Raw genomic sequence first — 27,456 nt, 5'->3', positions numbered from 1 at the left:
CTGTAGGCCAGAAGACAATACAGCTGGTGGGAGCATTCACCAACAAGTCAGTGACAGAGCTGAGGCAGGACCCCCCGCTCAGCCTCCCACTAACTTGCCTAAAGAAACCCAAGGGCAAGACAGAAGACAGTTTGCTCTAAATGATCCAGAGAAACGGAATTATACTCAAGTTGCTTTAATTCACAGAGAAAAGCGGAGACACAGAGCGTGGTGATCATACTACAACTGCGACTTCTAGGACAGGCACCAGGGAAAGTGCGAAAAGCACTCCTTACACCTGCTGCTTGAGAACTCGTGTGCAAACACGGGGAAATTCGTGTTCCAAACAAACGAACTGACTTTAAATGGATATTATATACAAAAGTTTATTTGAGCAATCACAGGTGTGAAGGTGTAATTCTCGTTCTCACTGGATACCATCCATCATTGAATGCCAACACCATTACTGAGGTGAGAACTCCCCATCCATACAAATACACCAACTCAAAACATTTCATATCACTTTTACAAGCAAAGAAGAAAGAAAATCGTTTCAGAAACAAAAAAAGTTCTTGACCCTGTCAGTTTGATTCCTGATTCTACAGAGCCACTTCAGAGACTGGTATCAAAACCATCATGGTGAATGCAAAGGCCGAGGGAGCCCCTGATGGGTGGAGCAGTCACTTCAGTACACGAGACAGAGTGGAGAAACAGACATGGCAGATGGCAGGTTCACAGGCTAAAGGCAACAAGAAAGTCAGAGAATGAAGTGGAGAGTTTTGCCTTGATACTTTAGGCTTTCTTTTTAGAACTGGTTATCCCACTCCAATCAGTAGCATTCTTTAATCTTCTAAAAATGGCACTTCTAAAAATGGTGCCCAGTTGGGCACCAGTGCTCATGTCTGTAATCCTAGCTACTCAGGAGGCTGAGATCTGAGGATCATGGTTCTAAGGAGGAAAGTCCTGGGACTTCTATCTCCAAGTAAGCACCAAAACGTCAGAAGTGGGCTGTCTTGAGCAAAAAAGCTCAGGGACAGCACCCAAGCTCTGAGTTCAAGGCCCAGGATTGGGGTGCATGGGCATATACACACATACACACAGTACCTCTGAGGGCTAAGTTCAAGCAGTGGGAGACCAGGAAGCAAAATTAAATTGACACTCATCATGGATTAACAAAACAAAACAAAACAGCTCTTCAGAAAACTGAACTAGAACTCTGGGCCTTAACACATGAGAACGTGTAAGGGCTGCACGAGCCAAAGGACAATGACTGAAGCAGAACTTTTCTGCAGGAAGTTCCTGTGACACAGCAATCACTTTCACTTTGACTTATTTACTATAATTCCAGCTGTTCCTGGGTTATATTTCTAGGTACTCTTATTAGATCATGAGGTGTTTGATTTTTTGAATAAATAGCAAGAATTAATAAGAGGGGAGGGTATGGTTTTCTTAGAGAACAGAATCTAGAGAAGTACTGTCACCCTCTAAAAAATTCCAAGATAAAGAAACCCTATATTGGATTGTTAATTGTATAACTCTCCCAAGACTGCGGCTCTTATGGCCTCGGCAAGGAGGCACTAGCATACTGAAGAGAACGGAAAAGCGAGTTGAGATTACTACAAAGCCAGTGGAAAACAAGCCCTCATGAAGAGAAAAAGGTAGGCTCCTGTTTTTGTCTGAATAAGATTCATTTTTCATTATGGTTCCTATCAGATCATTCACCATCTTACTGGCAAAGCACTTCCTGCTGCACCCCGCACTGCAGGGGCTCAGGGGTGCAGCGTGGTAAACACAGTCCTGCAAGCCGTTGAGGAGCGTCGGGGGACACTGGCCTTATGTTTTACTGAAGCGAACATAGAGAACACTAAAATTGCAGATCTGAGCTTTATTGTCAGAAGGATGTCATTTTAGGATAGAGTTGAGAGAGTCTCAAAGTGGTTCAACATGGCACAAAACTCTAGGTCCTCACGCGGCAGCCTACTCACCCGTCACAATGTATCTGGAAAGGAAACAGAGAGGGGTCGTAGAACAGCCTTGGGGGTGACTGGGAGCCAAGCCGAAGCTCTCACGCTAGACTCACCTGAACCCTAGAAAGTACTTTAATACTCTATCCTCCAAACACGTAAGATCAAAGAATGGCAAGTCCTGCATTTACAAAACCAATACAAACTGCACTGGAATCATCAGTGAGTGGAGAAATGCCCAGATCTGGGTTTCCAACCTTTTCCACCATGATTCTACATCAAGGTCAAAAAAGATTCTTTTGTCCAAATCCTAGTAGGATGCACACAGCGGCAGAGCGCAGGCCACTGGTGGCACGACTTCCTACTGGAGCTGGTGGCAGGCCCTGCAGGAGGGCGGAGTCCCTGACACGAGCCCCGTGGCCAGGTCAGTGCGGCTTAGTCGGTGGTGGACCTCCGGTACCAGAACCGGGCTCTGAAGTCGTCGCTGCAGGTCATGAAGCCCGGGTTGGTGGGTGAGTGCACAATGCAGCGCACGATGTTGTTGTGGCCTAGCGAGAGCAGGTTCCGGCGCTCGGCCGTCCTCGAGTCCCAGCAGCACAGGCTGATGGTCCTTTCGTCCGGCAGCAGCACGTAGTCCTCCGTGTGGTTAAAGACGGCCTGTGTCCGGTGTACCTGTCGGCCACTCAGGCCTGCACCTGCAACAGAAACCAAGACGTGAAGGGCCCGTGGGTGGAGTCACTGCCACGACGTTCACCCCTCAGACCATCTGGATGTTCTGGTGGTGTTCTGGTGGTTTCTTCAGCTGGAAAAACAGCCTTACCAAAAAAATATGAGCCAGGCCAGGTGCTGGTGGCTCACACCTGTATTCACAGTTACTCAGGAGGCTGAGATCTGAGGATTGTAGCTTAAAGCTACAGAAAAATCCACAAGACTCGTGTCTCCAATAAACCACTCAGAAACAGCTGGAAGTGGCACTGTGGGTCAAGGGGTAGAGTGCCAGCCTTGAGCAAAAGTTCTCAGGGATGTAGCACTGAGGTCCTGAGTTCAAGCTCCATTATTGGCACCAAAAAAAAGTAAATAAAATAGAGCTGGTGCTGCGTTATCTATTTTCTATAGTAGTTAAAACCACTTTATGACATTTGTTTCCCCCCTAGCAACCAAGTACCTCATGTTTAGAAGAACCACAACAATTCTTTGCTAAACATTTATTCCCTGCCAGGATGAACAGAGCTAGAAAAAAAAAAACATCCTGTGTTCAGACCTCTATTTCTTAGGATTAAACTCCCAGGAACAGAATTACTGGTGTATGAAAATTTGCTTTCCAAAAGGAAGCTTTATCTTTTTGTAACCATGTAAAATAGTCAATAGAAAGTGAGAAGCCTGCTGTTTGGAGGACAACACTGCATTGCTTTCTGGAGTGCAGGTGGGTCCTCTCAAGAACACTGGCTTGGTTCTGTCCCAGTCTCTGTACTTCCTTTTCATGACCCAGGGAGGGTGCTGCCCTTGTTATGGGGTCACTCTTCCACTTCTCTAGGCACTCCCCTCATTGTAAATGTCAGAATAGGTGCACAGGCCCCACGCTTCTCATGTGAAGGTGAGTGACTACAGCTCAATGGATGGACACAGAAGCTTTAGCTAAGGCAGAGGCCAGCTCAGCTCTGATTACTGACGTCACCTCAGGCACTTAATTTTTGTGAACCTGTTCCCATGATATTCATTTATTTGGTAGTATTTAGAGTTTGAACTAAGGGTCTTGATGCTCTTCTTGCTTAATGATACAGCCTGGATTCTACGCAGGGCTGGTCTTAGGACTGTAATTCTTCTACCTTTACTTTACAAAACTGTAATTTCAGGCAAATACTACGACTTCTGCAACCTTCTTTTTTAATACCAGGGCTTGGACTCAGGCTGGTATGCTTGCCCATGGCGGTTACTCTCCTGCTTGAGCCCAACTCTCGTTCTGCTCTCTGTTGAGCCATCAAAGATGAAACCTTGAGGACTTTTTGGCCTAGGCTGATTTTAGTTGTGACACCCGCCCCTCACAAGTCTCAGTCTCCCAGCAGGCATTTATTTCTGTTTACACAATATATTTATTCAAGCTTGGCTTTCAACAGCTCCAAATGGTGTCAGGCTAGACATCCTTCAATAGCATGTACCCCTCAAGAAGAGGAAATTTGCATATAAATCGCCTTTAAAATAGCCAACCTTGCAATTCTCCACTGAAACAAGCCAGTTAACCACGTCACCCCAAGGTACTGCACACATTCACCGAGGTCTCAGGGGAAGCACAGTGGGACATGTTTCCTCTGCTCATACTAGCATCTTCTCTGCAGTCCATGCACAGTTCATTTCAAGAACTAGGACAAGAGTGGCTCTCTGCAGACTTGCATGAACACACGGGCATTGTGGGAGACACATCTAAGTAGGCGATGCTGCACCCTAGAGGCTCAAATGTCATCAGCACTGCCATTTTGCCTTCAGATAGCAGAGGTTCCCCCTCCCTGCACGCAGTGTTTCTTAGCTATGGTAATCCTGGTGCATCACATAGCTCACAAGAGAAAAATAGTGGAAGCTCCCTGGAGGTTTCTCACCAGACAACAGCCTTTGCTGCTATGGAAAGGAAGAGTAAGAAATATTTTAACAGAAAGGCTCAACATTTCTGGTCATAAAAGAAATGCAAATCAAAACAACTCTAAGATTCCACCTCACTCCAATTAGAATGGCCAGGATCAGGAAAACGAATAATAACAGATGCTGGAGGGGATGTGGCCAGGAGGGGTCACTACTACACTGTTGGTGGGAGTGCAAACTCGTTCAACCACTATGGAAAGCAGTGTGGCAGTGCCTCAAAAGGCTAAACATAGAACTCCCCTATGACCCAGCAATTCCACTACTTGGCATTTACCCAACCATGCAAAATCTAGGGCATACTAAATCCACTAGCACAACCATATTCATCGCAGCATTATTCACCATAGCAAAGATATGGAACCAACCTAGATGTCCCTCAGTTGATGAGTGGATCAACAACTTGTGGTATTTGTACACAATGGAATTCTATGCTGCTGTCAGAAAAAATGACATCGCCCCATTTGTTAGGAAATGGAAAGACTTAGAAAAAATCATATTAAGTGAAGTAAGCCAGACTCAAAGGAACTTAGGCTCAATGGTTTCCCTCATTTGCCATAACCAGTAGAAACCTTGGGCTCTACTAGCAGAGATCTGCAATAGAGCAAAACCTTGATATATAAGGCCATATAGTATGAAGCTAATTGAAAGGACCTCCAGGATACTGAAACAAAAGCCATATAATGAATGATTGTTGTCCTTAATGTACTATGTTATCTTTCATCTCCTTTGCTGTCTCTTGGGTATCTCACATTGTTATCTGATATATTGAATTTATTTGTATTTGGTTATTTGAAATTTGATAGGGAAGGGGGGAAAACCAAGACTGGGGGTGGGTGGTGGGTGGGGGGGAGGGTGATGGGTACTAAGACATGTGAAAGGGTATCAATGTATGTGAATTAATGCACCTATCGGGCAAATATCATGTAACCCTTTTATTAATTACAATAAAAAAAATTAAAATAAAATGGAGTATTTACACCTAAAAAAAAAAAGAAATATTTTAACAATACTTATTAGCTAATGGACCTGAATCCTAACGCTGCATGATAGGAAGCTGACAAAATTCATCACAAAAGAGGTTTATTGGTACAAGTGCTGTGGGTGAGACCAGTGGTAATGAATGAGAATTCAAGGGGCCTTGCCTGCTGAGCCTACTTCCAATCTGGACTCGGGACACTGGTGTCTTAAATAGGGGCTCCCTTTGCTCTTAGGGACAGACCCAGGCACTCCCTCTCACTGGGGAAGCCCCCAGCACACGCCATTATAGAGCTCCACTAATAGGCTTTCTCTGCTTGTACTCCTGTTGCTGTGGGAAGAGGACAAGTGACTGTTCCAAGGATGGACTGCCAGGTCTCCACCTCCAGAGGAGAAGAGTTAAGAAACTATGATTCTGTTCCCTGCTTTGCCTCTAAATGCAACCTTTAGTAAGTTTGTTTTTTTTTTTTTTGAGTACAGGGTGGATCCTCAGACCTCTCACATGCTAGCAAAGTACTTTACAATGGAGCTGCCACCTCAGCCCCAAGGTTGAACCTTTAGTTCTGAAACTGGGATAAGAATTGCCTTGTCCCATGGATACATTTACTGTATTGCTCCGTAAGGGAGATCAGAAAGTTCTGGAAATGGTAAAATGCTATAGAAATGTCAATCATTTTCTCACATACCCGTGTATCTGACCAGAGTTCGTCCTGTGGATATTTCCCAAAGCTTAGCCACAGAGTCTTTTCCACTTGAGAGAATGTATTTAGAATTTTTGGAAAAAATGGCAGAGCAGACTTCGGCACCATCATGTGCTTTCTCAAAGGTGGTGATGCAGCGATTTGAGACTCCATCCCATAATTTGATACAGCCGTCCTTGCTGCCAGTTACATACATGTTGGCACTGGGATTGTAATTGACGGAGCAGATGGCATCAGTGTGCTGATCTTGAGGGTTGCACGAGACAAAGCATTGGAAGGTGTTGATATCATAAAGGCGAAGAGTAGGGTGCTGAGTTCCAACCAGTATAAAGTCTCCCGATGGGTGGAAGGAGATGGAGCGCAGCATTTCAGCTTCCTGCAATGACAGACACTGACCTGAGTGACCACTCGGGAGACAGTCAGATCCAAAGGCAGTGGAGAAAACACCAGACCCAAGAGTCCACTATCATCGGGTATCACATAGCTATCAGAGCACTGGTGGCACAGACTTATGATCCTAGCTACTCAGGAGGCTGAGACCTGAGGATCTTGGTTCAAGGTCATCCAGGCAGGAAAGTCCATGAGGCTGATTTCCAGTGTAACCACCAAAAAGCCAGAAGTAGAGCTGCCTTGAGCAGTGAAGTTTGGAATAGTGCCCAGGTCCTGCGTTTAAGCACCAAGAACAACACGAAAAACAAAACAAAACAAAACAAAAACACCCAAACCAAACCCCGATGCAATGAAAGGATTGTCATATATAAAAGTATTTTTAATATTCTTTAGAGCAGAGATTTTGAAAAACTGTATTTACGGATTAAGTCTTCAAAAACTATAGAAGTAAACTCCATTTGTGAATGAATATTGGGTGAATTCAGAATGGGACATTATAAATGGACTAGGGGATAATCAATCTATTGGTGTATTGATAACACACATTTGTAAATGAGAAGAGCCTCTTTTAAGTTGATCCCATGCTGCAAACAGTGAGGGAAAAAATATGTTTAATGACCGAAAGATGGAGGTCAGTACTATTAGTATTTCTATGGTTTCCCTTCCATGTTGCACTCCTATTGTTTATAATGGAATCTCAAAGCGTGATGTGGACGCGAAACTCTCAGGAACTTTGTCCAGGCTCCAGCTGATGGCAGTGGCTCTGGCAGCCAGAGATGTGTGCCGGCTCCTGTGCCCTGTGGATGGGCCTTTCTTTCTCATTCTATTTCTTGTTTTATACAATTATCACTGAGACTCCTTGAAAAAACATAGCATTTACCCAAAAAAAAAAAAAAAAGCCTCTCCCAAACATCTCTAACCTGAATGTACTTGAAGGCTCTTTTGGCTGATGGCTTAGAATAATCAAATAGTTTGAGTGTATAATCTCGTGAGCCAGAGGCCAGGATCTGTTCTGTTGGGTGGAAAGCAAGACATGTGACTTCATCCACGTGGTCGTAGAGAGTCCGGATGACTGGGTGGTTTTCCATGTTCTGCTGCGCTGTCTCATTCATCATGACCTATGCCAACAAGGGGAGATGACATGGTCAAGGCTCAGACGCAGCTCAACTAGCGCTCAAAGTCCACTCTACACCTACAGTGCACCAAAGCTGCTCTTTCTTCAGAGTGAGCAACGGAATGCTCTCATGTTCTGAGTTTCTTACCTCTATTGGCATAGCACTTTTAGCCAACATTCGCTCTGTGTCAAGTATCTTTATGGAGGCGTCAGCAGACCCCGTGGCTATCAGCTGCCCATCTCTACTGTAGGTCGCCACACGGCATGGTCCTTTATGCGATGTGACATAGCAGGTCTCATACTCAGACGCCTCTGGGGACATCGTCTGGACATCTGCATCAAATTCCAGGTCTATGCCCGTGCCAGGAGCAACTGTGTCGGAACGACCAATTGCATACTGAACTGCGGTGTCGTCATTTTCCATTCCTGAAAGAAATCAAAATTAAGAGCATGAAGAAATCATGTAAAGGCCCAAACATCTCACCAGTGTCAACTTGCTAGTCCTTGGAGGTCTACCACACATAAAACTTTACAAAATGACAGACCCTGCCCAGGCTACCACAGGTTGGCGGAAGGCTGGGCATACACAGCCAGAGTTACCACTTTAACTGCTGCCAAAAAGAGCCGTTTGCTTTTTAAAAATTATTTTCATGTTGAAACTTTTAAACATGTGTGTGTGTGTATGTGTGTTTGGCAGTACCTAGATTTGAACTCAGAGCCTCATGATCACAAGGTTGGCCTTACCAAGCCACACCTCCAGCTCTAGTTCTCTCTTATTTTCAGGATAGGGTCTTGCTTCCTGTTTGGACACACTGTGGCTTCCCATTGCTGCTGGGACTACAGGCAGGCGCTAGTGTGACCGACTTCCCTCTGTTGAGATAGAAACTTCTGGCATTTTCTGTCTTCTCAATCTCAGCCACTACATAGCTTAGGATGATGGGCGTGAGCCGCTGCATCCAGCCATGGGCCGGGCGTCTCGTGAGCATTCTTGCCTAGGCTGACATTGACCGTGATCCCCGTTCTCAGCTTCCCAAGTAGCAAGGATGACAGGCATCAGCCGCCAGCAGCCGGTTCTGAATCTCAACATTTTCAAGGCTGATTTCTGTGAGCAGCTCAGAAGCTCATGAAAGTCAGTTATATGTTTTAATATTAGTGAACTGTTTTTGAAAAATGTGATTATTAAAAGTTGAAATATATCATGCTTGATCTAAAAACACATCATGCTTTAAGTTAGAAAATAACTTACACAGTGCACAAATAATACTTATTAGCAGTGGAAAAATTAGAACTATATAGAAGAAAAAAAGACTTCAAGTCTTATCACTTGCAGATAACTTTTTATCATTGCGGCACAAATCCTAGCTTAGTTTTCAAGAGATACTGACCTGCAACGTACAGCAAGTTCTCATGTCACACAGATGTCTGTGTCCACACTGTCATATTGTTATGTTCTACTTTATGGGTACTTAAAATTTTTTTAGCCAATTCCATATCGTGGGGCAGTTTTGTTTATACCTTTCATTTCCCTGAGGATAACTCCTCACGATTCGCACCACTAAGTCAAAGGAAATCAACATGTTCAGTAATTCAGAACTTTATTGAATGGAAGGTAGGTACAAGGATATACCACTGAATAAGACAAGGGCCTCATCTTTATTAAGACTATAGTCTCTTTTTTTTGGTGGGGGGGGAAAAAGGGAGTTGGAGAGCAGGAAGATAAGGATTATAAGGAAGGAAATGCTCCAGATAGGAATTGTTACGATGTAACAAAAAGCAGAGGAATCAGAGGTGACATCTCAGCTGAGACTTGAAGAAGTCCACAATACAATGGCACAGTGGTCCAGACAACATGTAACACATTAGAACAGTTTAAAAAGTCTTCATTACCTGGACTTTACTTATCAATCCACAAGTAGCTACAGTTGTACTTGTCACATTATTACACAACAACACTAAGCAAGAATTATCTTGTGGACAGTTCTTTATGGGGTCCACAAACTGACATTCACAAGATACCTAGTTTGATGAGGTGTAGGAGCTGCTCGGAGGGGGCACACACAGACTGGGGCTTCACCTCATTGATGAGGCCGTTGGCGATGCTGATGTAGCCATCGTAGAGGAGCTGGCTGATGATCAGTTTGTAGAGCTGCTGGCGGTCCTTCAGGCCCACTTTGGTTCTGTACATCTTGGAGAAGAGGACAACTTCCCTGCCAGCAGCAGAGAGAAAACAAGGAAGTGAAAAACAGTGACGAGCAGAGGCACTAGTCAATCTGAAGCAACAAAGGTGTCTTTGGTTAGACATACATCCCAGTTAGACTAGCTGCATCATCTTTGGGTAGTGACCTCATTGTTCTCAGCACAGGTTCTTTAGCTGTTAAGTTTCTAGAGGTTAAACAACATGGTGTGTGTAAAGCACTTAGCTGAAATTATTCGAGTAATGCCAGCCACGTGTATACTAGAAACCCTCATCCACTTTTCTTCACTGCCAAACCGCAAGTTTTAGTCTTTATTGCTAGCCCCGAATCTTTAATTTCTTTAACCAAACACCAACTGATATGTGCAACAGATAAGACAGCTGTAATTGTTTTGTCTGGCTCCTGTTCCCACCAGCTGAGGTGTATGTTTACTGGTGACTGTTATGTTCATTTGTAAAACCTGCTACTGCAATTGTTCAACTTTGCCAGGCGCTATGAAGGCAAAAAGCGACTGAGAGCTCAACCGAGATAAACACTTTGGAAAGATTCGAAGTGAAATTGTGTAAGAAAACGTACTAGGGAACGGTTGCCTAGCAAGCGGGAGGACAGGTTCAAACCCTATCAGTGCTACCTTACATCCAAGCGAGAAAGGGCCCAATCCACTATAGAAACGGAAAGGGCACTCTGCGTAGACACACACTCTTGACTATGCACTCTTAACGGACAACTGTTAACGAGGCAGGCAAGAATGCCCACGGGTGGGCCTGGGTGGACGGGCTGAGGATGATCACCCACGCATTACCCATTCCCCGCCTGCGACCCCTCCTGTGGCACTTGCATTTTGGACGGGCTACCAGCGTCAAGAGACAGAACTACAGAGAAGTGACCTCGGTGAACCATTTACCAAGCACCGCCTCTCTGCACCAGGGCCTGCCCCGAGCTCAAGTACACTGGGAACCACAAACACGCGCACCGACAACCGCGCGAGGCCCGGGCGGGGCTCGGGGGCGCCTGAGCACCGCCGTGGGCTGTCTTCACGCCCGAGCCCCGGGGCGACCGACCGAACTGCCGCCGGGCGGGCGGGGGCGACGACTCCCCGGCCTGCAGGGAGGGCGGCGAGGCACGAGGCCCGGGCCGGTTACCCCGAGGCGGAGCCCCGGGCGGGCGCGTCTCGGAGCGCCCCTCCAGCACCCGGCCGCCGAGGCGGACGAGCCGGGGTCGCGGCCTGGGGGGAGGAGGAGGAGGAAGGGGCGGTGCAGGCCTCGCCGCGCGCGAGCCTTGACGGCCCCGTGCCTCGTGCGGCCCACCACGGGTCCCCGTCAATCCCCCCCGCCGCCCCTCCCCGATGCCCGGACCCCCTCCGTACCCGCTGATCGCGATCTCTGGCTCCGGCTCTCCGGCTCTCTTCTACAAAAATGGAGGCGCGAATCCCGCCCGATCGATGGCTCGGCGCGCACATTCACTGCGCACGCGCCCAGGCCGCGACGCCGAGTGCTGCGCTATCGACCGGCCCCGCTCGGCCTTGCCCTTCTCGCCATTTTACTTACTGGCACGTTCGAGAAGTTCGCTCACCGGCCCCCGACTTTATCTCCTATGCAACAACCTTGAGTCCAACGAACTGTTATTTCACGGACTAATGCCCACGCCTGGATACCACGGCGGGCCCTAGAACCGCCGTAGACCTGACGGGCCGTTGGCTCCGCTACTTCCGGGCTCTTGGGTGCTAGTGCGCCTGCGCCACGGAATGCTGGTCGTGAGCCAATCACAAAGAGGCTCCGCCGTGACTCGGGCCAATCAGCGTTCAGACCGCAGGGTTTAAACCCGCATTTCAAAAGGAAGAACCCTTTAGCGGTAACGGCTGGGCGGTCGGGGCGCTGGCGGCCTGGTGCCGGAGCTGGCAGCCGGTCCGCGGGTAGGTGGGGGTGCCCGGCCCCGCGGGGCGGGCGGGGGACGAGGCCTCGGGCCGCGGGTGGACCTGGGGTCCCCGGCCCCCCGCTCCCGGAGCTCCCCGTTGGCTGCCCGGAGTCCGCGGGCGGGGCCGGGGCCCGGGGCCGGGGGTCTCCCGGCCGGCGTCTCCCCGCCCGGGGGCGCGGGTCTCCGGCCGGCGCCCCGCATTCAGGGACCGCCCGGGGTGCCCACACCGCAGGAAGCCCCGAGGCCTTGGGGCTCTGGCGTGGGTGAGGTGACGAGACCCCCGGGCTCACTGAGCGAGCGGCGGCGGGGGCCGGGGGCGTGAGGAGCGCGGCCCCGGAGGCCCCGGCGCCCAGCGGCTCCCGCCCCGCCGCGGAAGGTGGCTCCCGGCCGGCCGGCCGAAGGTGAGCTGTCTGTTAACGAGCGCTCCCGCCGGGATCACCCAGGGTCGTCGGGCGCAGGGTCTGCTTTATTAAACCCGGCGGGGTGGAGCGTCGCCATCGCCGAGCGCTTTCCACGGAAGTGGAGGCGCCAGCCCTGAGCGGAAAGGCCCCGAGTTCAAGGCCCAGTGCTCCATCTTCGCAGGCGCTGCCACTTGTGATTGTTAGGGAAAGTGAAGAAAGCATTGGAACACGGGTTGGGGTGGGGGTGGGGGTTGCTTACCCTTTCTATTGCTTTTACGAATCCACTGTATAAAGACTGGGCCTTTATAATGTTAGCTAGTTTGTAAAAGAAATGTGTATCTATGTGGGTGTGTACATACATATATGGGGAATGCTTTGTGGCTAGGTTCTAGAATTCCAAAAGCATTTGGGTAGCCCATTTCATCTGCTTTCTTGATGTTTGTTCAACTTACTTGTTAGTTGTTTCTGCCTGCCACCCTATAATACTGACATAACTTATATCATGGTGTTGTCCTTTGTCATTGACTTCCTTCATGTCCAATGTATTTGAGTCTTGTTATGTACTAGGCATTGTTCTAAGTCCTGGGGTCACAGGCAGTGAATACTAGGGCACCAGCCTGGCCTTCGGTCTCTTGCTCCCTATTTCTGTGGAGGATGTCTGAGTCTTGGGAGACAAACAGTACATAGATGCGCAGAAGCTTTTATTTACGATGTTAAGGCTATGGATAAAAATAAGGGAGAGATGATCCTGTGAGGGAATATTGAACAAACACCTGAGTGAAATGAGCGAGCTACACCCAGGGGGCCCAATAGGCAGAGGAAATCGAAAGTCCCAAGGCCTGGTAGCTGGGGACTTGTTTTGGCTGGTGTGTGGTAGACCAGAGATAAAGGCAGAAGTAGTCAAGGTCCATAGTCTATGGGACTTGCCGAGGAGTTTGCATTGTTTTGGCTGAGTTGGCTAGCAGCAGGGGTCTTAAAAACCATGGACCATCACATCTTCAGGGTTAATGGGGATCACTGGCTACAGGGTCCAGAATGGACTGCCAAGAGCAAAGGCAGAAGTGAGGTGATCATTCGGGACCTCTTGTAAATGATCCAAGGGGAGCATATTTGACTGGATGGTGGCAGCGGTGGTAGATCAGATGATGTGGGGGTAGTAAGAGGACCATGTCAACGATTGTGCTGCTAATCTGATGCACTGCCGTCACTGGGGATGTGGATGTCTCTCCAAGCCAATGGCAGACGAAGTGTGGGACACTTAAAATTGAGGTGGCTCTCAAATAATCAACTGCAGATACTTACGGAGAGCAGGAAAGTTTGGAGCGATGGGGGGAACCATGAAAAGGGTGACATTGATCAAGATGCTTTCTACTCATAAACTGACATGTTCAATTGAAACCCCTTGTACTATTAAATAAAATTTAAAAAATATAAGTGAAAGGTTTTAAAAAGTAGGAAATTTAAGTTTGGAGCTGAGAGAGATCTGGGTTGCAGTTGAACATTTAGGAGTCCTCAGGCGCTGGATGAGAAAGCCAAGAGACTAGGCAAACTCAACATTGGGGATGAGGACTGCTGGGCCTGAATTTATTACCATGCCCTCAGTCCTGCCCTCTACAACTGTGGGACAAATGGACATGTGCATCAGTTGAGGAGCATAGAATTATGCGAGGGAGGGAAGATATGCATGTACGCATGCATACACATCTACTTTGTTAGGAAAGAAACCACCTTATCAGCTTCATTAATATACGTTAAAAAATACAGAATTCTGTGAGTCACAGAGACCTTTTCATCTGGGAGACTGCCAGTAACTACTATAGCAACACTTGAGGCAGGTGGCTTCATATTAAAGGTTGTTTTTTTTTTTAGGCACCATGGACACATCTAAAGAAAATCACATTTCGGGGCCTTTTAAGGTAATTGAATTGCCAGTAGTCCCATTTACATCTATAAAGTTCAAGAGACGATTGGTCTGGTATCAGGAATTGTTTCTCTTTTGCACTGACACTGGGGCTTAAATCTACACCTGGGCAATGTCCTTGAACTTTTTCACATAAGGGTGGCACTTTACCAATTGAGCCACAGCTCCACTTTTGGCTTTTTGGTGGTTAATCGGAGATTAAGAGTCTCTTGGACATTCCTGGCAAGGTTGGCTTCAAACTGTGACCCTCAGATCTCAGCCTCTTGAGTGGCTAGGATTACAGGTATGAGCAACCAGCACCAGACCTTCTCTTTTCTTTGGGTTAACTATTTTCTTCCATGTTCTTGATTCTGTCTGGGTTTCTACTGGGTTGTGGAGCCACACTTGTGTCAGAAGGAGTGGACTTTGTATTTGAAGCCTTCTATGCTTTCATACACAATGAGTTGGTGCTGGACCTCAAGACATGGCTTTCTAACACTGGCCCTTGTCAGGTAGACTGAAAGCAGGAGGAAGTCTCATCTGCTCTCATTTTACTGCCATTAGCCTAGCATTTTGGAGCTATTTAACTTGTAAGACTAAAGAGTCTACATTAAGAAGGCTGGGAATGGTGCTTAAGTGGTAGAGTGCTTGCTTATCATGTAGGAAGCCCTGGGTTCAATTCCTCAGTACCACATAAACAGAAAAGGCTGGGATTGGCTCTGTGGCTTAAGTGGTAGAGTGCTGGCTTTGAGCAGATGAAGCTCAGAGACAATGCTCAGGCCCTGAGTTCAAGCCCCAGCACTGGCCAAAATAAGGAGGGGAGGGGTGAAATCAGGTTTACTGGAACAAGTAAGGAATACAGTTGGGATAATCCCAAAAGAACATGAACATAGGAAGCAAAGAAGAAACTTATTCGTTTTCATGATGGAGAGACTTGTCATTGCATATAGACATAGGCATATTTGTGTGGGTGTGTGGGTGTGTGTGTGTGGGTGTGTGGTTTGAGGCTTGAACTCAGCGCCTGGGTACTGTCCTTGGATATTGCTGCTTGAGCCACAGAACTGCTTGTCTGGCTTTTTCTATTTACATAGTACTGAGGAATTGAACCCAAGGTTTTGTGTATGTCAAGTGAGCACTCTACCACTAGGCCACACTCCTGGTCCCATTTTTAAAAATTTTTAAATTACATTTTTATTCTCAAATAGTTGCACAAAGGGGTTACAACTCAAAAAGTCAGCTTGAGTACCATGCATTTTGATGAAAATCACCCCTTTCCTCCTCGCCATCCATTCAACTGCACCTTTTCCCTCAATTTTAAAATAAAAATGTTAATAAGCATTGTTCTATTTTCATACATGCTTGTAAAGGACTTGGGCCACATTCACCCTTTAAAAGTTTTCTCCTTCCGTGTATTTTCAAAGAGGTTCATTAGTTATCCTACAAAAGACACTAGAGATCTCACAACATTGATCTCTTCATTCTGTCCTGCCGCAGGCTGCAGTTTCATTAGGAGATGGTCCAAAACGTGTTCCAGTGGCTCAGCAGTTTCCTTCATCTGCAGTCAGTGGCCAGGCTCAGCGCGTCTTGTGTCCTTCAAATTCCTCCCAGAGAGTTCCTTCACAAGCACAGAAGCTTGTCTCCACTCAGAAGCCTGTGCAGAAGCAATCACAGTCGGCTGCCATTGCTCGACCTGTCTCCCGGTCCCTGACTAACCCCCAGAAGAATGAGCAGCCCCAGCCATCAGCCTCTGGTAAGCCAGCTTGATACTCACCGAGTGGTACCGAGTGGTACTTTGTTGCTAAAACTACTTGGGGGAGGTCATCCAAGGCCACTGCTGGCTATGCTAAAGAGTGGAGCTTCGTCTCCAGACGCCTGTGACTACTAAAGATTTGAGGGCAGAGAAGGGACTGAATAGCCTCTTAGAAAGCTTACACCAGACATGCGGAGTGAACTCAAGAGTAGCAGTGCTGGCTGTGAGAGTGCTGGGGAGGAGATATTGAGGTCAAGTGCTTGTGCGGGTGGAGCGCGGTAGTGGTGATAGTTACCATTTGTCATTCAGCAGCTGTTGAGTTCTCCCAACATAGTAGCGGGCTCTGAGAGAGACCATGCCTTCATTCATGGTGCCAAATTCACTCCTGGAAACCATTTAATGAGGATAGCAGAGTAACTGACCCGCTTCCACAGAGGAAGTAGCTAAGACTCGGGGCACAGTTAGTTTAGTAAAGACACAGTGGAGAGGTTGAAAACTCACATAGGATTAGACTCAGGTAAACTGGCAATAATAGATTACCCTCAAAGGATAATGATGGAGTTTAGGGTGCCGGTGAAAGGAAGAAAGAACTTCCTCTCCACTGGCAGGTTTGCTCATTGAATCTGTGAATGGGGAAATGAATCAAAATACTGAACTCAGTGGTCAGTGGTTAATACGGCAGCATTGTGAACTCAGAAGGGTCTGTGTAAGCAGGCACTGGGAGGGAAAGGCAGCGATGGGGCCCCAGGAGGGGGGTGGAGAGCATGAGGTGAACCAGGGCTAGCAGTGTGAGTAGCAGCAGCCTCTTGGGTGACACATCTGGTTCCCATCATACAGGTAACTTTGCAGATGTCCTTTTCAAACCCTGGCGGCATTCATTGTTCAGGTGGTGGCACATTCCGGTCTCCTACAGTCACATGTTGGGGTGGTGCATCCCGAATGCCAGTAGCATTTACATGGATGTTAGCTGGGGTAGAGAGCCACAGGGGAGCCATTTAGATTTGCACTGTAATACCTGAGTGCAGCCTACTGGACATGAGAGGTAGAAGCGTGGAAAATCCCCTTGTTTCCACAGCTACGGCAGGAATAACTAAGCTGGTCCTGGTGGTGCATGCCTGTAATTCTGGCACTTGGGAAAGTGAGGCAGGAGGATCAAAGGTTTCAGGCTGGCTTGGGAGCATAGCAAGGACCCTGTCTTACCATGGGCAGTGGCTCATGCCTGCATTTTAGCTACTCAGGAGTCTGAGGGCAGATTCGGAGTTATGGTTTAGGGCCAGTCTGGGCAGAAACGTTTTTGAGACCCTATAAAGAAAAACAAAGCTGGAGACATGGCTTAAATGGTTAGATCCACTAGTGTTCCCCTCTAGAACAACTGTCAGTTGAACTCTTAGTAGTTTGTATTATGTTCTCCTGCCTGGAAGGTGATGGCTTGCTTTGCATAATATGTGTAGGGCGTGGATGTGGCTGGCTCGAGCACTGGGTCGAGAGGTGACTGAAGTTAGTGGTGGTTCCTGGAAGTTCATTCAGAGAGACTGCAGGGAGGTAGACCAGCTGTGTTTCTGCTGTGAAGGCCTCCTGCCTGCAGTGGGTGCCAGGGCACGGCTCAGAGAGAAAACCTGAAGCCTAGATTCTTGATATTAGGCATCATTAATGTTCCTGGGACCATCCTGTTTATCTGTTCAAGTTTTAAAAAACTTACTCTTTGTAGTTGCTCTAAAAACGGAACTTTAACTTATTCCATATAGGAAATAATCCTGAAAAGGAAGTGGCCTCAAAAGAGAAAAATGAAGACTCAAAAAAGTAAGCTCTCATTCACAAAGTTCTGTATTGTTACTCTATTGGAATAGGCTATTTCATTGTAATTAGAGGTAATTATAAGACATGCTTCCAGTTATCTAATCTTAAAGCCCTTTATTTTTTTATCAGGAACTCAGAAATTTTAAAATCAGTTTTTAAAGATAAAAGCCTGAGTTAATCTGTTATAGAAAGTTTGAATGATTTCTTGCTATTCTCAGAAGTCATCTGTATGTACTTCTAGTTTATTTTCATGCAAAAGTGAGAGTTCTTAATTTTTTTTTTAAATTTTTGAGCTGGAATCTTATGTTGCTATTACTGACCTAGAATGCCTAAGCTCAAGTGATCTTCCTGCCTTAGGTTCCCAGGTAGCAGGGACTGGAAGCATGCACTGCCGTAGCTGGCTTACAAGGACAAGTTTTTCCAACACAAAATGTCAGGATAGAGAATTATACAGGCATGTGTGACTAAAAGGTATTTTGGCAACACTAATTATTGTACTTGTTCTCTATTGTAAAGTCCCTAGATGGACACTTTCTAAACACTTGCTCTTAACCTCTGAGCTAGATTCCAGCGTAGAGGAGCAGGGATCAAGTGATCCCATGATTGGTTTTGCTTGTAGCCGCCTAAAGACTTTCTCAGCATTGAGCTCCATAGACTCCATGCCCAGCTGCCTGGGCCCATCCTGCCTCCACTAGTGACAGTGGCTCCATGCGTGAAAGGGGGCTGGACTAGCTTCTCATGATTGGTGGGAGGGTGGATGTGAAAGAGGCCCTGAGCCCTTCCTGCTGTTCTGTAACTTGCCCTTCGCATGATCCCTGAGCTGTCAGTAGGTCTACATGCTGAGCACAGGACCTCCCCACAGAGGGTTTCTACCTTGGAAATCCAAGGTTGTTCCATGTTAATAGCTCACAAAGCTGAACACACCTAGCAAAGTTGGGGCTCAGTGTCTGTGACTCACGAATAGTAATTATGGGCTTGGTTCCCACTGAAAGTACATGTGATGGCCAATTGGAACTTACAGAATATGTTCATTTCTTGTTGGGAAATTCTTGGCAAAGATGTGTGTCCTTCAAATTCTGAGGTGCTGCCATCTCTTCTAGAAGGCAATGGACTTTGGAAGATTTTGACATTGGCCGCCCACTGGGGAAAGGGAAATTTGGTAATGTTTATTTGGCAAGAGAAAAACAAAGCAAGTTTATCCTCGCTCTTAAAGTGTTATTTAAAGCTCAACTGGAGAAGGCAGGAGTGGAACATCAGCTCAGAAGAGAAGTGGAAATACAGTCCCACCTCCGGTGAGTTTCCAGGGTGAAGCTCAGAGGAAAGCTCACAAGACTCCTCTTAGCCTTTCACAGGACTTGCCGCAGGGGGTTGGAGGCGTGGTTCTGTTGGTAGAGAGCTAGCCAGTGAGTGAAAGCATCATGTGCCGAGTCTTGAGTCCTGTTCTTGGACCTAAAAAAAAGAAAAAGGAAAAGAAATAACTTGCTTCGTAGCACCACATAGAATACTTAAGTACTTGTCATTTTCCAAAGATTCATGGCGACTTTAGTGCTGTGTTGGAACTCAATTTGAGGTCCGAAGTTTTATTAATGAGGTAACTTAGCTGAGTAGTCTTTTTTTCTTGGTTGTGGGTAAGTAAGTGGTAGCAGTCTCCTGGTTGCTTTGAGTCAGTGGTTTTTTCATTTTTGCTTTTAATGTTCTGTAGATATAAAAGAAATGATAACACTTAGACTTTGCCTGTAACACACTCATCCATCAGCTAGGCCTAGGCAGACTGTGTCCCCATGCCATATGCCTGTCTGCTTTGTCTGTTTGCACGTTATTCTTGTGCAAATCCCGTGCTCTTTTTTTCTTTAATATGTAGAATGATGTTTAGCTGAGATTCCCTCCTATGAATAAAGGGAAGAAATAAGAGTCTTAACTAAACCCGAGGTCCAGAATAACACGAAGGGAACGTCACTGGTGCCTGTGTTTTACATGTGGGCCACACTGCCTGGAGTTAGGCCTACAGCTGTGGATTCTCCTGTGGGCTGGGAAGAGGGTTCAGGTGAAATACCATTGAAGGGTGTGTGATATTCAGTGCATACTCTCATATCAGCTCTGAAACTGACCCATCTTCACTGTTCCTTGCAGGCATCCTAATATTCTCAGGCTATATGGCTATTTCCATGATGCCACTAGAGTGTACCTAATTCTTGAATATGCACCGCTTGGAACAGTCTACAGAGAACTTCAGAAGTTATCCAAATTTGATGAGCAGCGAACTGCTACTGTAAGTTTTCTCTGATTGATCAGGCTAATTGTGTTTTCTTTATTCCAAAGTATCATTCATTGGGGCCGGGAATTTGGCCTAGTGGTTAAAGTGCTTGCCTAGCATGCATGAAGACCCGGGTTCAATTCCTCGGTACCACATACATAGAAAAAAGCCAGAAGTGGTGCTGAGGCTCAAGTGGTAGAGCTCTAGCCTTGAGAAAGTCCAAGGACAGTGCTCAGGCCCTGAGCTCAAGCCCAGGACTGGCAAAAAAAACAAAAAAAACCCAAAGTATCATTCATGGTAGAGTCAGCTGTTAGCATGAGATCAGACATTTGAAATGAAGAAGCTCAGGTATGGCTTTTCTGCCTTCTCTCTTTAGCAATTGCTTATCTTATACTAGTTTTAGACCTGCAGAACTTGTGAAGGGAGTGGAGTTCCAGTATAGTCCACCTCTGATTTCTCCTATTTATGTCTTCACTAATAAATTAGCCTTTTTAGTGTAAAGTAATATTGAATCCTATCTAGCATCTACTTAGGAAAATGAACTTCAGCATTTTGTTAGTTACATATATACCTTGAATATACTGTACCCTTCTTATACTGTACCCTTCTTACCTAAGTAAACTCAGGGCTTGACCTACTAGGTCTTAAGTTGAGATAGGACTGGAGATAGTAATTTAACGAAACCAAAGTAGAAGTAAAAAGGGCTAATTTTCTTGCATACGTTAATCTGATTAGCCAGTGAGTACATCCCCAAATTCAAAATTTATGAAACTTACCTGCCAACCATAACAAAACTGAGTCAGGGTAACATGTAATAGGTGATAGCTGTCAGCTGTGGATGCTGTGAGGCCTGAGTCTGAGGAGCTCAGGGTCTTACTTATGACATGGCAGAAGCAAGAAGGGTAAGAGAGTCAGAGCTAGAACTCAAGAAGCTTCACCCCCTTTTATATGGGAATTAATATCCTCAGGAGGATGGAGCTCTCCTGACCCAGACACTTCTCCTTAGATACTGTCTCCTAACATGGTTGTTTTTGTGATTAACTTTTCAACACACAGTTCTTAGGGCCACATCACTCTTTAATGTGACAGTGAACTCACTTCTAGGTATTCTAATTTTCCCTCCTGATACTTTTCTTCTGACAAATCAATTTTGTTTTAGAAAGATCCTGTTTTAAAAAATGGATATTGATTGTATTGGAAACCTGTCAGAAGATCCCAAACATTGCTCACAAATCAGGATTCACTAACTTGTACCATTTGGTCCACATTATTTTCTGTCTTTGTTGCTGTTTGGCCTTGTGGGAGTGTGGTTAAAGCTCAGAGTTAGTCCTTGGCTGTTTCTTAATGTCCTATCAGCTGTATTTTCAAAGGACCAGCCAAGGACTGGAGAGCTTATTGCTGACACCCATCAGCTGATTTTTTTTTTGTTTATTATGGGGAGTCCTCTGACTTACTATTAGACCACGGAAGTCATGTTTGAGGCAGCTTTAAAGTGAGAGGTTGAGCCAGCCAGGGAAACTGCCTAGTCCTCAGGCTAGTGCCATTGGGGCTGACTTTCCTTTTCACATGTTTCCATCTCTTCCTCTCAGAAACCCTGTGCAGGACACAGGATAGATCGCCTCTGCCTGGAACTCCCTCATGGATGTGTTTCCCAAACAAAAACAAATGTTCTCTGCCTGTCACCAGGGACACTTGTGGACAGAGCAGGAGGCTGAGGAACTCGTGGCCATTCAGTCTTAGCTCTAAGTCTGGTCTTTGTTTCCTGTCTGCATTCAGACTAAAATGTGACTCTTTTGCCTGCCTGCCTGCCTGCCTGCCTGCCTGCCTGCCTTCCTTCCTTCCCCTCCCTTCCCTTCTTTCTTCCCTTTCTTTTCTTCCCTCCCTCCCTCTCCCTCTCTCTCTCCCTCCTTCCCTTCCTCCCCCCTGCCTTTCGCCCTACCTTCTTGGAAAACACCTGTAAAGAGTGCCATTCCTAGTAAGAAAAAAATGTTGACAGGAAAAGCCTCATGGGAATGGGTTTCTTCAAGTGTTTTTAAAGGAGACAAATGCTTCAAACATGCAGAGGCAGGGATGCTAGGACAAGGATTAAAGGTCAGGCTCACAGGGGGGTCATTTTAACCAGGGATTAGTTTAGGTATTCGAACAGTTTCCTCTGTGAGAGCAAAGTTCAGGGCCAGGTAGATACATATCTGGTTGGTACTTGTCAACTTTAATATACTTTATTCTAATTATATGTCAACAGATGTATAATTGATATTTACAAAGTAGAGGGAAATTGTTCTAGTATCTCCAAACACAGCTTAGTCTCTTACCATCACATTTACCACTGCCCTTAGTTGACCAAACTTTGGGTTATTGTATCATCTGAACACACCAAAAAACATGTCTGGACCACCTCTTTCTTGCTCAGAAAATACTAGAGTGTGGGGGACTGTCCAAAATTCCTGCTCTCTGGTTCAGTTTATTCTTATCAACTTGTATATGATTTATGCAGTATTAGCATTGAAACCTGTGGAACATTAAGTTTATACTGTATTAAAATATTTGAATGTCAGAAAGTGTATAAAAATCTAAAACGTGCTCTCTGATACTTTCTTTCTGATAGTATATCACAGAATTGGCAAATGCTCTGTCTTACTGTCATTCAAAGAGGGTCATTCATAGAGACATCAAGCCAGAGAACCTGCTGCTTGGGTCATCAGGAGAGCTTAAAATCGCAGACTTTGGGTGGTCAGTCCATGCTCCATCCTCCAGGTATGTGATCTCACAGTAGGGGTATGTCACGAACCGGGTCTACTCTGACTAGCTGGATCATTTCAGCTTGATGAGCAACTACCGTCTTTGAGGAAATATTGTGTTTTTGAGCTATCTGCCATTCTAGGCTTATGGTTAAAGATGTTTAATGCCAGTAAGGTTAACAAAAAAAACAACCCTGCAGAGGTGATGCATACACGACAGAAACAACACATAATACAGATGTGTGTAGGGGACAGCTCCTACCTTCATGCTAGGGTGGAGTCCAGCTGTGTCCTGGAAAGACAGGAGAAAAAGCAAAGTGGCCGCACAGCAGCCAGGAGCTGAAAGAGCAGTTCTGAGGCATGGGGCAGGTGGGGTGGATTCTGAAGTCCACATTGGTGTGGATGGGAGCATTCAGGCTGGTGAATGCTTGGATGCTTCATGTGGGTCAGGCATTCTAATGGGTCAGCTTGGAGGAAAGACTGAAAATAAAGCCATTTCAGAAAAGCTGCGGAGCCTGAAATTGGTGGTGTGGGGCAGACCCTTTGTTGTTGAAATGATTTCCATTGAGTCTGTGGCTGTGGTCTCTTTTTAACTGATTGCTACCAGTGGGAGGGGATGTCACCCAGTGAGTAACTCAGCTAACACTGAACTATAGGCTTTAAACAAGAGCTTTACCTGCCCAGTGGTGTTTTCTGAAGATGGTGTGCGGATATGCTGGTGGCCATGCCCCCCTGTGGCCAGGGGTGTGGTGGAACAGCTGGCTGCTGTCTGTCTTGGAGCACTGAGGAGCCCGGTGTGGCAGGAGACTGGGGGGGGGGGGGGGGAGAGAAAGTGTGTGTGTGTGTGTGTGTGTGTGTGTGTGTGTGTATGTGTATGTGTATATGTGTATGTATGGAGGGGTAGTTAGAAGCCTAAAGTGGTGGCTCCTCCATTACAGGGCACACCTTACCCAGTAAACTTGGAGGGGGGAACAGGGTGCTACCTGTGGCTGGGTGTGGCCACAGGACTGTGACAGCCGTAGCACCCGTCACCTTCTGCTTTTGACCAGCTGGCTCGGTGTCTGCTGCAGCCAGTGTATTTCCAGCCTTTGTTTTCAAAATCAGAATCAGTAGAAATGCTGAACCATAGCAGATAGTGCCCAGTCTGCCCAGAGCCTCCACCCAGCAGCTGTGATTGCTTTGCCATATTGCCTGGGTCTGCTTTCTTGGTGAGCATGTGAGTATAAGATATGGCACTGTCGTGCTTCATTCATACTGCGTGCTGCTGTATGCGTCTCCTATGGTACAGGCCCTGCGCAGTCACCATGAGAACCTCCTCACTGCCCCAAGTCAGCGGCATTGTTCATACTCAGTTCATGGTGACACCACCCCAGTGGTGCAAGAAATGTCACGAGTGTGTATTCTAACCAGGACTTGATGCCACATGCTGTAATAACCTTTAGGAGGTCAAGGCAATGAAAGCTCAGAGCCATCCTGAACTGCTGAAGGACCATGTCTCAAAAAACCAAGCCAGTCCCATGCATTGGACGTGATTGTCTCTTTAGACCTAATCTCGGGCAGGCCACATACTTTTCCTTGTTGTTGTCTGTATGGAAACTTGAACTTAACACCTTCATTACACCTGGCTTCTTCACTCAAGCCTGGCACTCCTATCAGCTGAGCCACAGCTCCACTCTAGCCTTTTGCTAGTGAATTGAAGATAAGAATCTCCGACTTTTCTGGGCTGGCTTTGAACCACAGTCCTCAGATCTCACCTTCCTGAGTAGCTAGGATTATAGGCGTGAACCTTGGTACCTTGCTAATGTACAGTGTTTTTCTTATTGTGGTATCACCTAACTTGGACCTAGTATACAACTCTGAGTTATATTTAGAGAACTCTGAATAGCAGCTTTTTTCTGTTCTGTTGTGTTGTAGTCCAGGCTGGCTGTCCCTGAACTTTTGCCTCAACTCCTGAGTGCTGAGATGCCAGGCATGGCATGTACCATCATGCCTGGCTACATGGAAGCTTATATACAAATAATTGCAGTTACACTGTCTAGGTTATTCAGCATTTTGGAGCTTGTCAGATTTGGAAGCAAACAGTAGGTCCTCCACACTTCTTTAGAGAAGGGCCCCCTGGGGAAGTGGACACATGTTACATGACTGAGGGTTGGGCTCTGTTGTGCTGCTATCATAGGAGAACCACTCTGTGTGGCACCCTGGACTACCTGCCCCCGGAGATGATTGAAGGTCGCATGCACGACGAGAAGGTGGATCTCTGGAGCCTTGGGGTCCTGTGCTATGAATTTTTAACTGGGAAGCCTCCCTTTGAGGCACAGACATACCAAGAGACATACAGAAGAATATCTCGGGTAAGCCATAGCTGAGGAGTCGTCCCTGACTGGCCTGGGTGCGAAGGTTTACACTGTCTCTAACCTGTGTTTGGTGACTTTTATCCCTTGTACTCTAGGTTGAATTCACATTCCCTGAGTTTGTGACAGAGGGAGCCAGGGATCTCATTTCCCGACTGCTAAAGCACAGTGCAAGCCAGCGGCCGACTCTAGGAGAAGTGCTTGAACACCCCTGGATTATAGCAAACTCGTCAAAACCACCAAGTTGCCAAAAGAGCAAAGAATTGAGTGGCAAATAATTTCCCTGAAGCTTGGGGAGAGCCAGAGCTGCTGCACAATGTTTTGGAGCACCTACCGAGATTCCCTTCTGTTGTCTACCGCCGTCCCCGTAGCACTGCAGGACGGTGCCCGCACAGCCGATGGGCCGGGCCTGCACTGCGCTCTGCTCCATGATGGGATGCTCGGAGGCCACAGGATCCTGCTGCTCTCACTGACTGCTTTCATAATCTGGTGGCAGGCTCCCCTTCACCATCCCCACGGACGTCCAGCTGATGCCCTCGAGGGACACCAGTTGTGTCGGCTCAGTGACAAGGAAAGTGACCACTTTGCCTGGCTCAGCCAGCTAGAGCTGTACATGACCTCACAGTGCCTGAGCGTGTGTGTAACTTATTGGGTGGCCCAGCCCAGGAGAGCTGTTGGAATGAGGATGTGGTTCGTTCTTTTAACTGTTAAAATAAAGGTTTGTGTGTGGACTTTGACCTTCCTCTGTGGCCTGCTCCCCGTGGCCATCTCCTTGCTCAGCCTGTCTGGGTTTCTGGTCCTCCTTAGCCTTGGTGAAATGGAACACATGCTCTCCATCTATCTTGGGACACTTAAGCCGTCTTTGATTACCTTGACCTTACGACGTGCTGATGATTTTCACCACTTCACTGTTGGCCCTGCTCGAGTGTGTACAGTCAGTAGAGATGGGCTTTCGAGGCTGACGAACGAGTCAGCCTTGAAAGCAATGACACCTCAGAGGTCAGCTGTCTCCTTGGTGTAAGTGAACTGGTCTCTAGTTTGTGTGTGCGTGTGGAGCTCAGCCTGGATGTTGTTCCTTAGCTTTTTGCCCTCAAGGGTGGCATGCTATCCCTTGAGGGTGCCCATACCTCAACTACGGGCTTTTCTCTGATTGGTTGTAGATAGTTTTTTGAGCTAGCTTTGAACTAGGATCTTCGGGTCTCAACCTCCTGACATGAGCCATCAGTGTCCAGCTTAGTTCCCAGGCTTGTGCTAAACCAGCCTTCACATTTCCAAGTAATATTCTTGTGCCCTCTCCCCAAGCTGTAATTGGTTCACATGAGCAGGCTGGCTACATGGATGGGATATTCCCCAGACCAGCTCTCGAACAGGCAGAAACTTCGCTGCACAGGCCACCTGTACCATAGTCAAGCACAAGGAACAGCAAGGGCTTACTGGGAGAGAAAGAAAAGGTTCATGAATGCACACAAAACATTTATTTGCTTCACAGATCTAAGCTGCTCCCTTTATCCGGGTAAAAAACTACAGACAGGTAATGGCTTAGATTACATTTTAAAAATATATGTTTATTCCTCTAGTTCCATGAAAAACTGAGTACACGCAGTCCACATCTTGCTGGTGAGTCACATAAGGCGTCAATTCCCTGATCCTGGATTCCATCCCCTCTTTTTTTTTTCTGTTTTGGCTACTGACCACAGGACGAGGGTGGGGAGGGGCTTAAGACAGTGGCATGGCTATTTGGTATGAGTCTTATTGCTTACACTTTGACATTTTGCTGAGGGATTATCCGGGGTGCAAAGGGAGACTTGGTCAGATTGTGGCCAAGATGGGGAGGGGGAGGAGTGGCCGTGTGGAAAGGTTCTCCTGGTCCCTACCACGGACCACCTACCACCACTGTGGGCATCTCTACCAGGGAGATGGGATGACCTTGGGAATCAATCCCAAAGGCAATCCAGGGGTTTTTATTTTTCTCCTTGCAGTACCAGGAAGCTACAGTTTCAATCACTTAAAAGGAAATCATTTGAAAGGAAATTACTGCTTTAAGAGCCAGAAAGTGCTAGATGTGGCAAATGCTGTAATCCATCCTAGCCCTTGGGAGGCTGGAGCAGGAAGATCTTGGGTTTGAGGCTAGGGAACTGTCAGCAGTCAGAGCTCAGTAAAACTTGTGTTGTCAATAAGAAGAGCTTTCTGACTGCCCGAAGGTACATGTTTTCAAAAGGCACAGTGAACCTGTCAGAAATGCAATCCCTTCAGCTATCAAGCAGCACACACTTGAAAACCAGCTTTTCAGAGCGAAGCCAGCACCTGGTAGCAGCACAGCTCAGAAGAAAGCCTTGGGCTGCTGGGTCACTTCTTGACCTGACTGCTTACAGCATCTCATTTGGGTCTTGAATGTCTGTGCT

General features: G+C 46.8%; 2 protein-coding genes and 2 long non-coding RNA genes across 7 annotated transcripts; 1 reads left to right on the top strand and 3 right to left on the bottom strand.

Moving 5' to 3' along the window:
• Positions 1–349: 349 nt before the first annotated feature.
• Positions 350–11,670, bottom strand: Cstf1 (cleavage stimulation factor subunit 1). 3 transcript variants are annotated; one of them, XR_016538680.1, is made up of 7 exons: positions 11,316–11,670; positions 9,771–9,961; positions 7,903–8,180; positions 7,561–7,758; positions 6,236–6,626; positions 2,060–2,638; positions 350–1,978 (listed from the first exon to the last, which is right to left on the bottom strand). XR_016538680.1 is itself a non-coding variant. In XM_090352549.1 (6 exons), the coding sequence occupies exons 2-6, from the start codon at positions 9,937–9,939 to the stop codon at positions 2,379–2,381; spliced, it is 1,296 nt and encodes a 431-aa protein (XP_090208675.1). In that variant the 5' UTR covers positions 9,940–9,961; positions 11,316–11,670; the 3' UTR covers positions 350–2,378. The 3 variants fall into 3 exon arrangements, 2 of the variants coding, with proteins under 2 accessions (XP_090208675.1, XP_090208676.1); XM_090352549.1 differs by having other exon boundaries at positions 350–2,638; XM_090352550.1 differs by having other exon boundaries at positions 350–2,638; positions 11,497–11,670.
• Positions 11,636–25,785, top strand: Aurka (aurora kinase A). Of its 2 annotated transcripts, none has more exons than XM_090352552.1 (9): positions 11,636–11,861; positions 14,134–14,180; positions 15,659–15,914; positions 17,660–17,714; positions 18,812–19,003; positions 19,842–19,980; positions 22,571–22,719; positions 24,880–25,054; positions 25,153–25,785. In XM_090352552.1, the coding sequence occupies exons 2-9, from the start codon at positions 14,139–14,141 to the stop codon at positions 25,330–25,332; spliced, it is 1,188 nt and encodes a 395-aa protein (XP_090208678.1). In that variant the 5' UTR covers positions 11,636–11,861; positions 14,134–14,138; the 3' UTR covers positions 25,333–25,785. The 2 variants fall into 2 exon arrangements, with proteins under 2 accessions (XP_090208678.1, XP_090208679.1); XM_090352553.1 differs by lacking the exon at positions 11,636–11,861 and adding an exon at positions 12,231–12,264.
• On the bottom strand, positions 15,639–18,818 carry LOC150050629 (uncharacterized). The gene is made up of 3 exons (XR_016538682.1): positions 18,731–18,818; positions 16,210–16,299; positions 15,639–15,815 (listed from the first exon to the last, which is right to left on the bottom strand). It is a non-coding gene; the product is annotated as an uncharacterized LOC150050629 (long non-coding RNA).
• LOC150050628 (uncharacterized) lies at positions 18,906–25,459 on the bottom strand. Its single transcript, XR_016538681.1, has 3 exons — positions 25,389–25,459; positions 19,308–19,407; positions 18,906–19,160 (listed from the first exon to the last, which is right to left on the bottom strand). It is a non-coding gene; the product is annotated as an uncharacterized LOC150050628 (long non-coding RNA).
• Positions 25,786–27,456: the final 1,671 nt, after the last annotated feature.

This window comes from Megascapheus bottae, chromosome 18 (assembly GCF_031878675.1).
Source record: "Megascapheus bottae isolate mThoBot1 chromosome 18, mThoBot2.hap1, whole genome shotgun sequence".
Classification (NCBI taxonomy): domain Eukaryota; kingdom Metazoa; phylum Chordata; class Mammalia; order Rodentia; family Geomyidae; genus Megascapheus; species Megascapheus bottae.
Note: the sequence above shows the minus strand (reverse complement) of the source record. Positions and strands in the feature narration are given on the sequence as shown.

Excerpts from the sequence above, each read along its gene's own strand:
- Aurka (XM_090352552.1), top strand. The coding sequence starts at position 14,139 with ATGGACACATCTAAAGAAAATCACATTTCGGGGCCTTTTAAG. Across the intron at positions 19,981-22,570 it reads ATGAGCAGCGAACTGCTACT|TATATCACAGAATTGGCAAA; the intron begins GTAAGTTTTCTC and ends TCTTTCTGATAG. Across the intron at positions 25,055-25,152 it reads CATACAGAAGAATATCTCGG|GTTGAATTCACATTCCCTGA; the intron begins GTAAGCCATAGC and ends CTTGTACTCTAG.
- Cstf1 (XM_090352549.1), bottom strand. The coding sequence starts at position 9,939 with ATGTACAGAACCAAAGTGGGCCTGAAGGACCGCCAGCAGCTCTACAAA. Across the intron at positions 8,181-9,770 it reads CCTACACCTCATCAAACTAG|GAATGGAAAATGACGACACC; the intron begins GTATCTTGTGAA and ends GATTTCTTTCAG. Across the intron at positions 6,627-7,560 it reads GAGCCTTCAAGTACATTCAG|GAAGCTGAAATGCTGCGCTC; the intron begins GTTAGAGATGTT and ends CTGTCATTGCAG.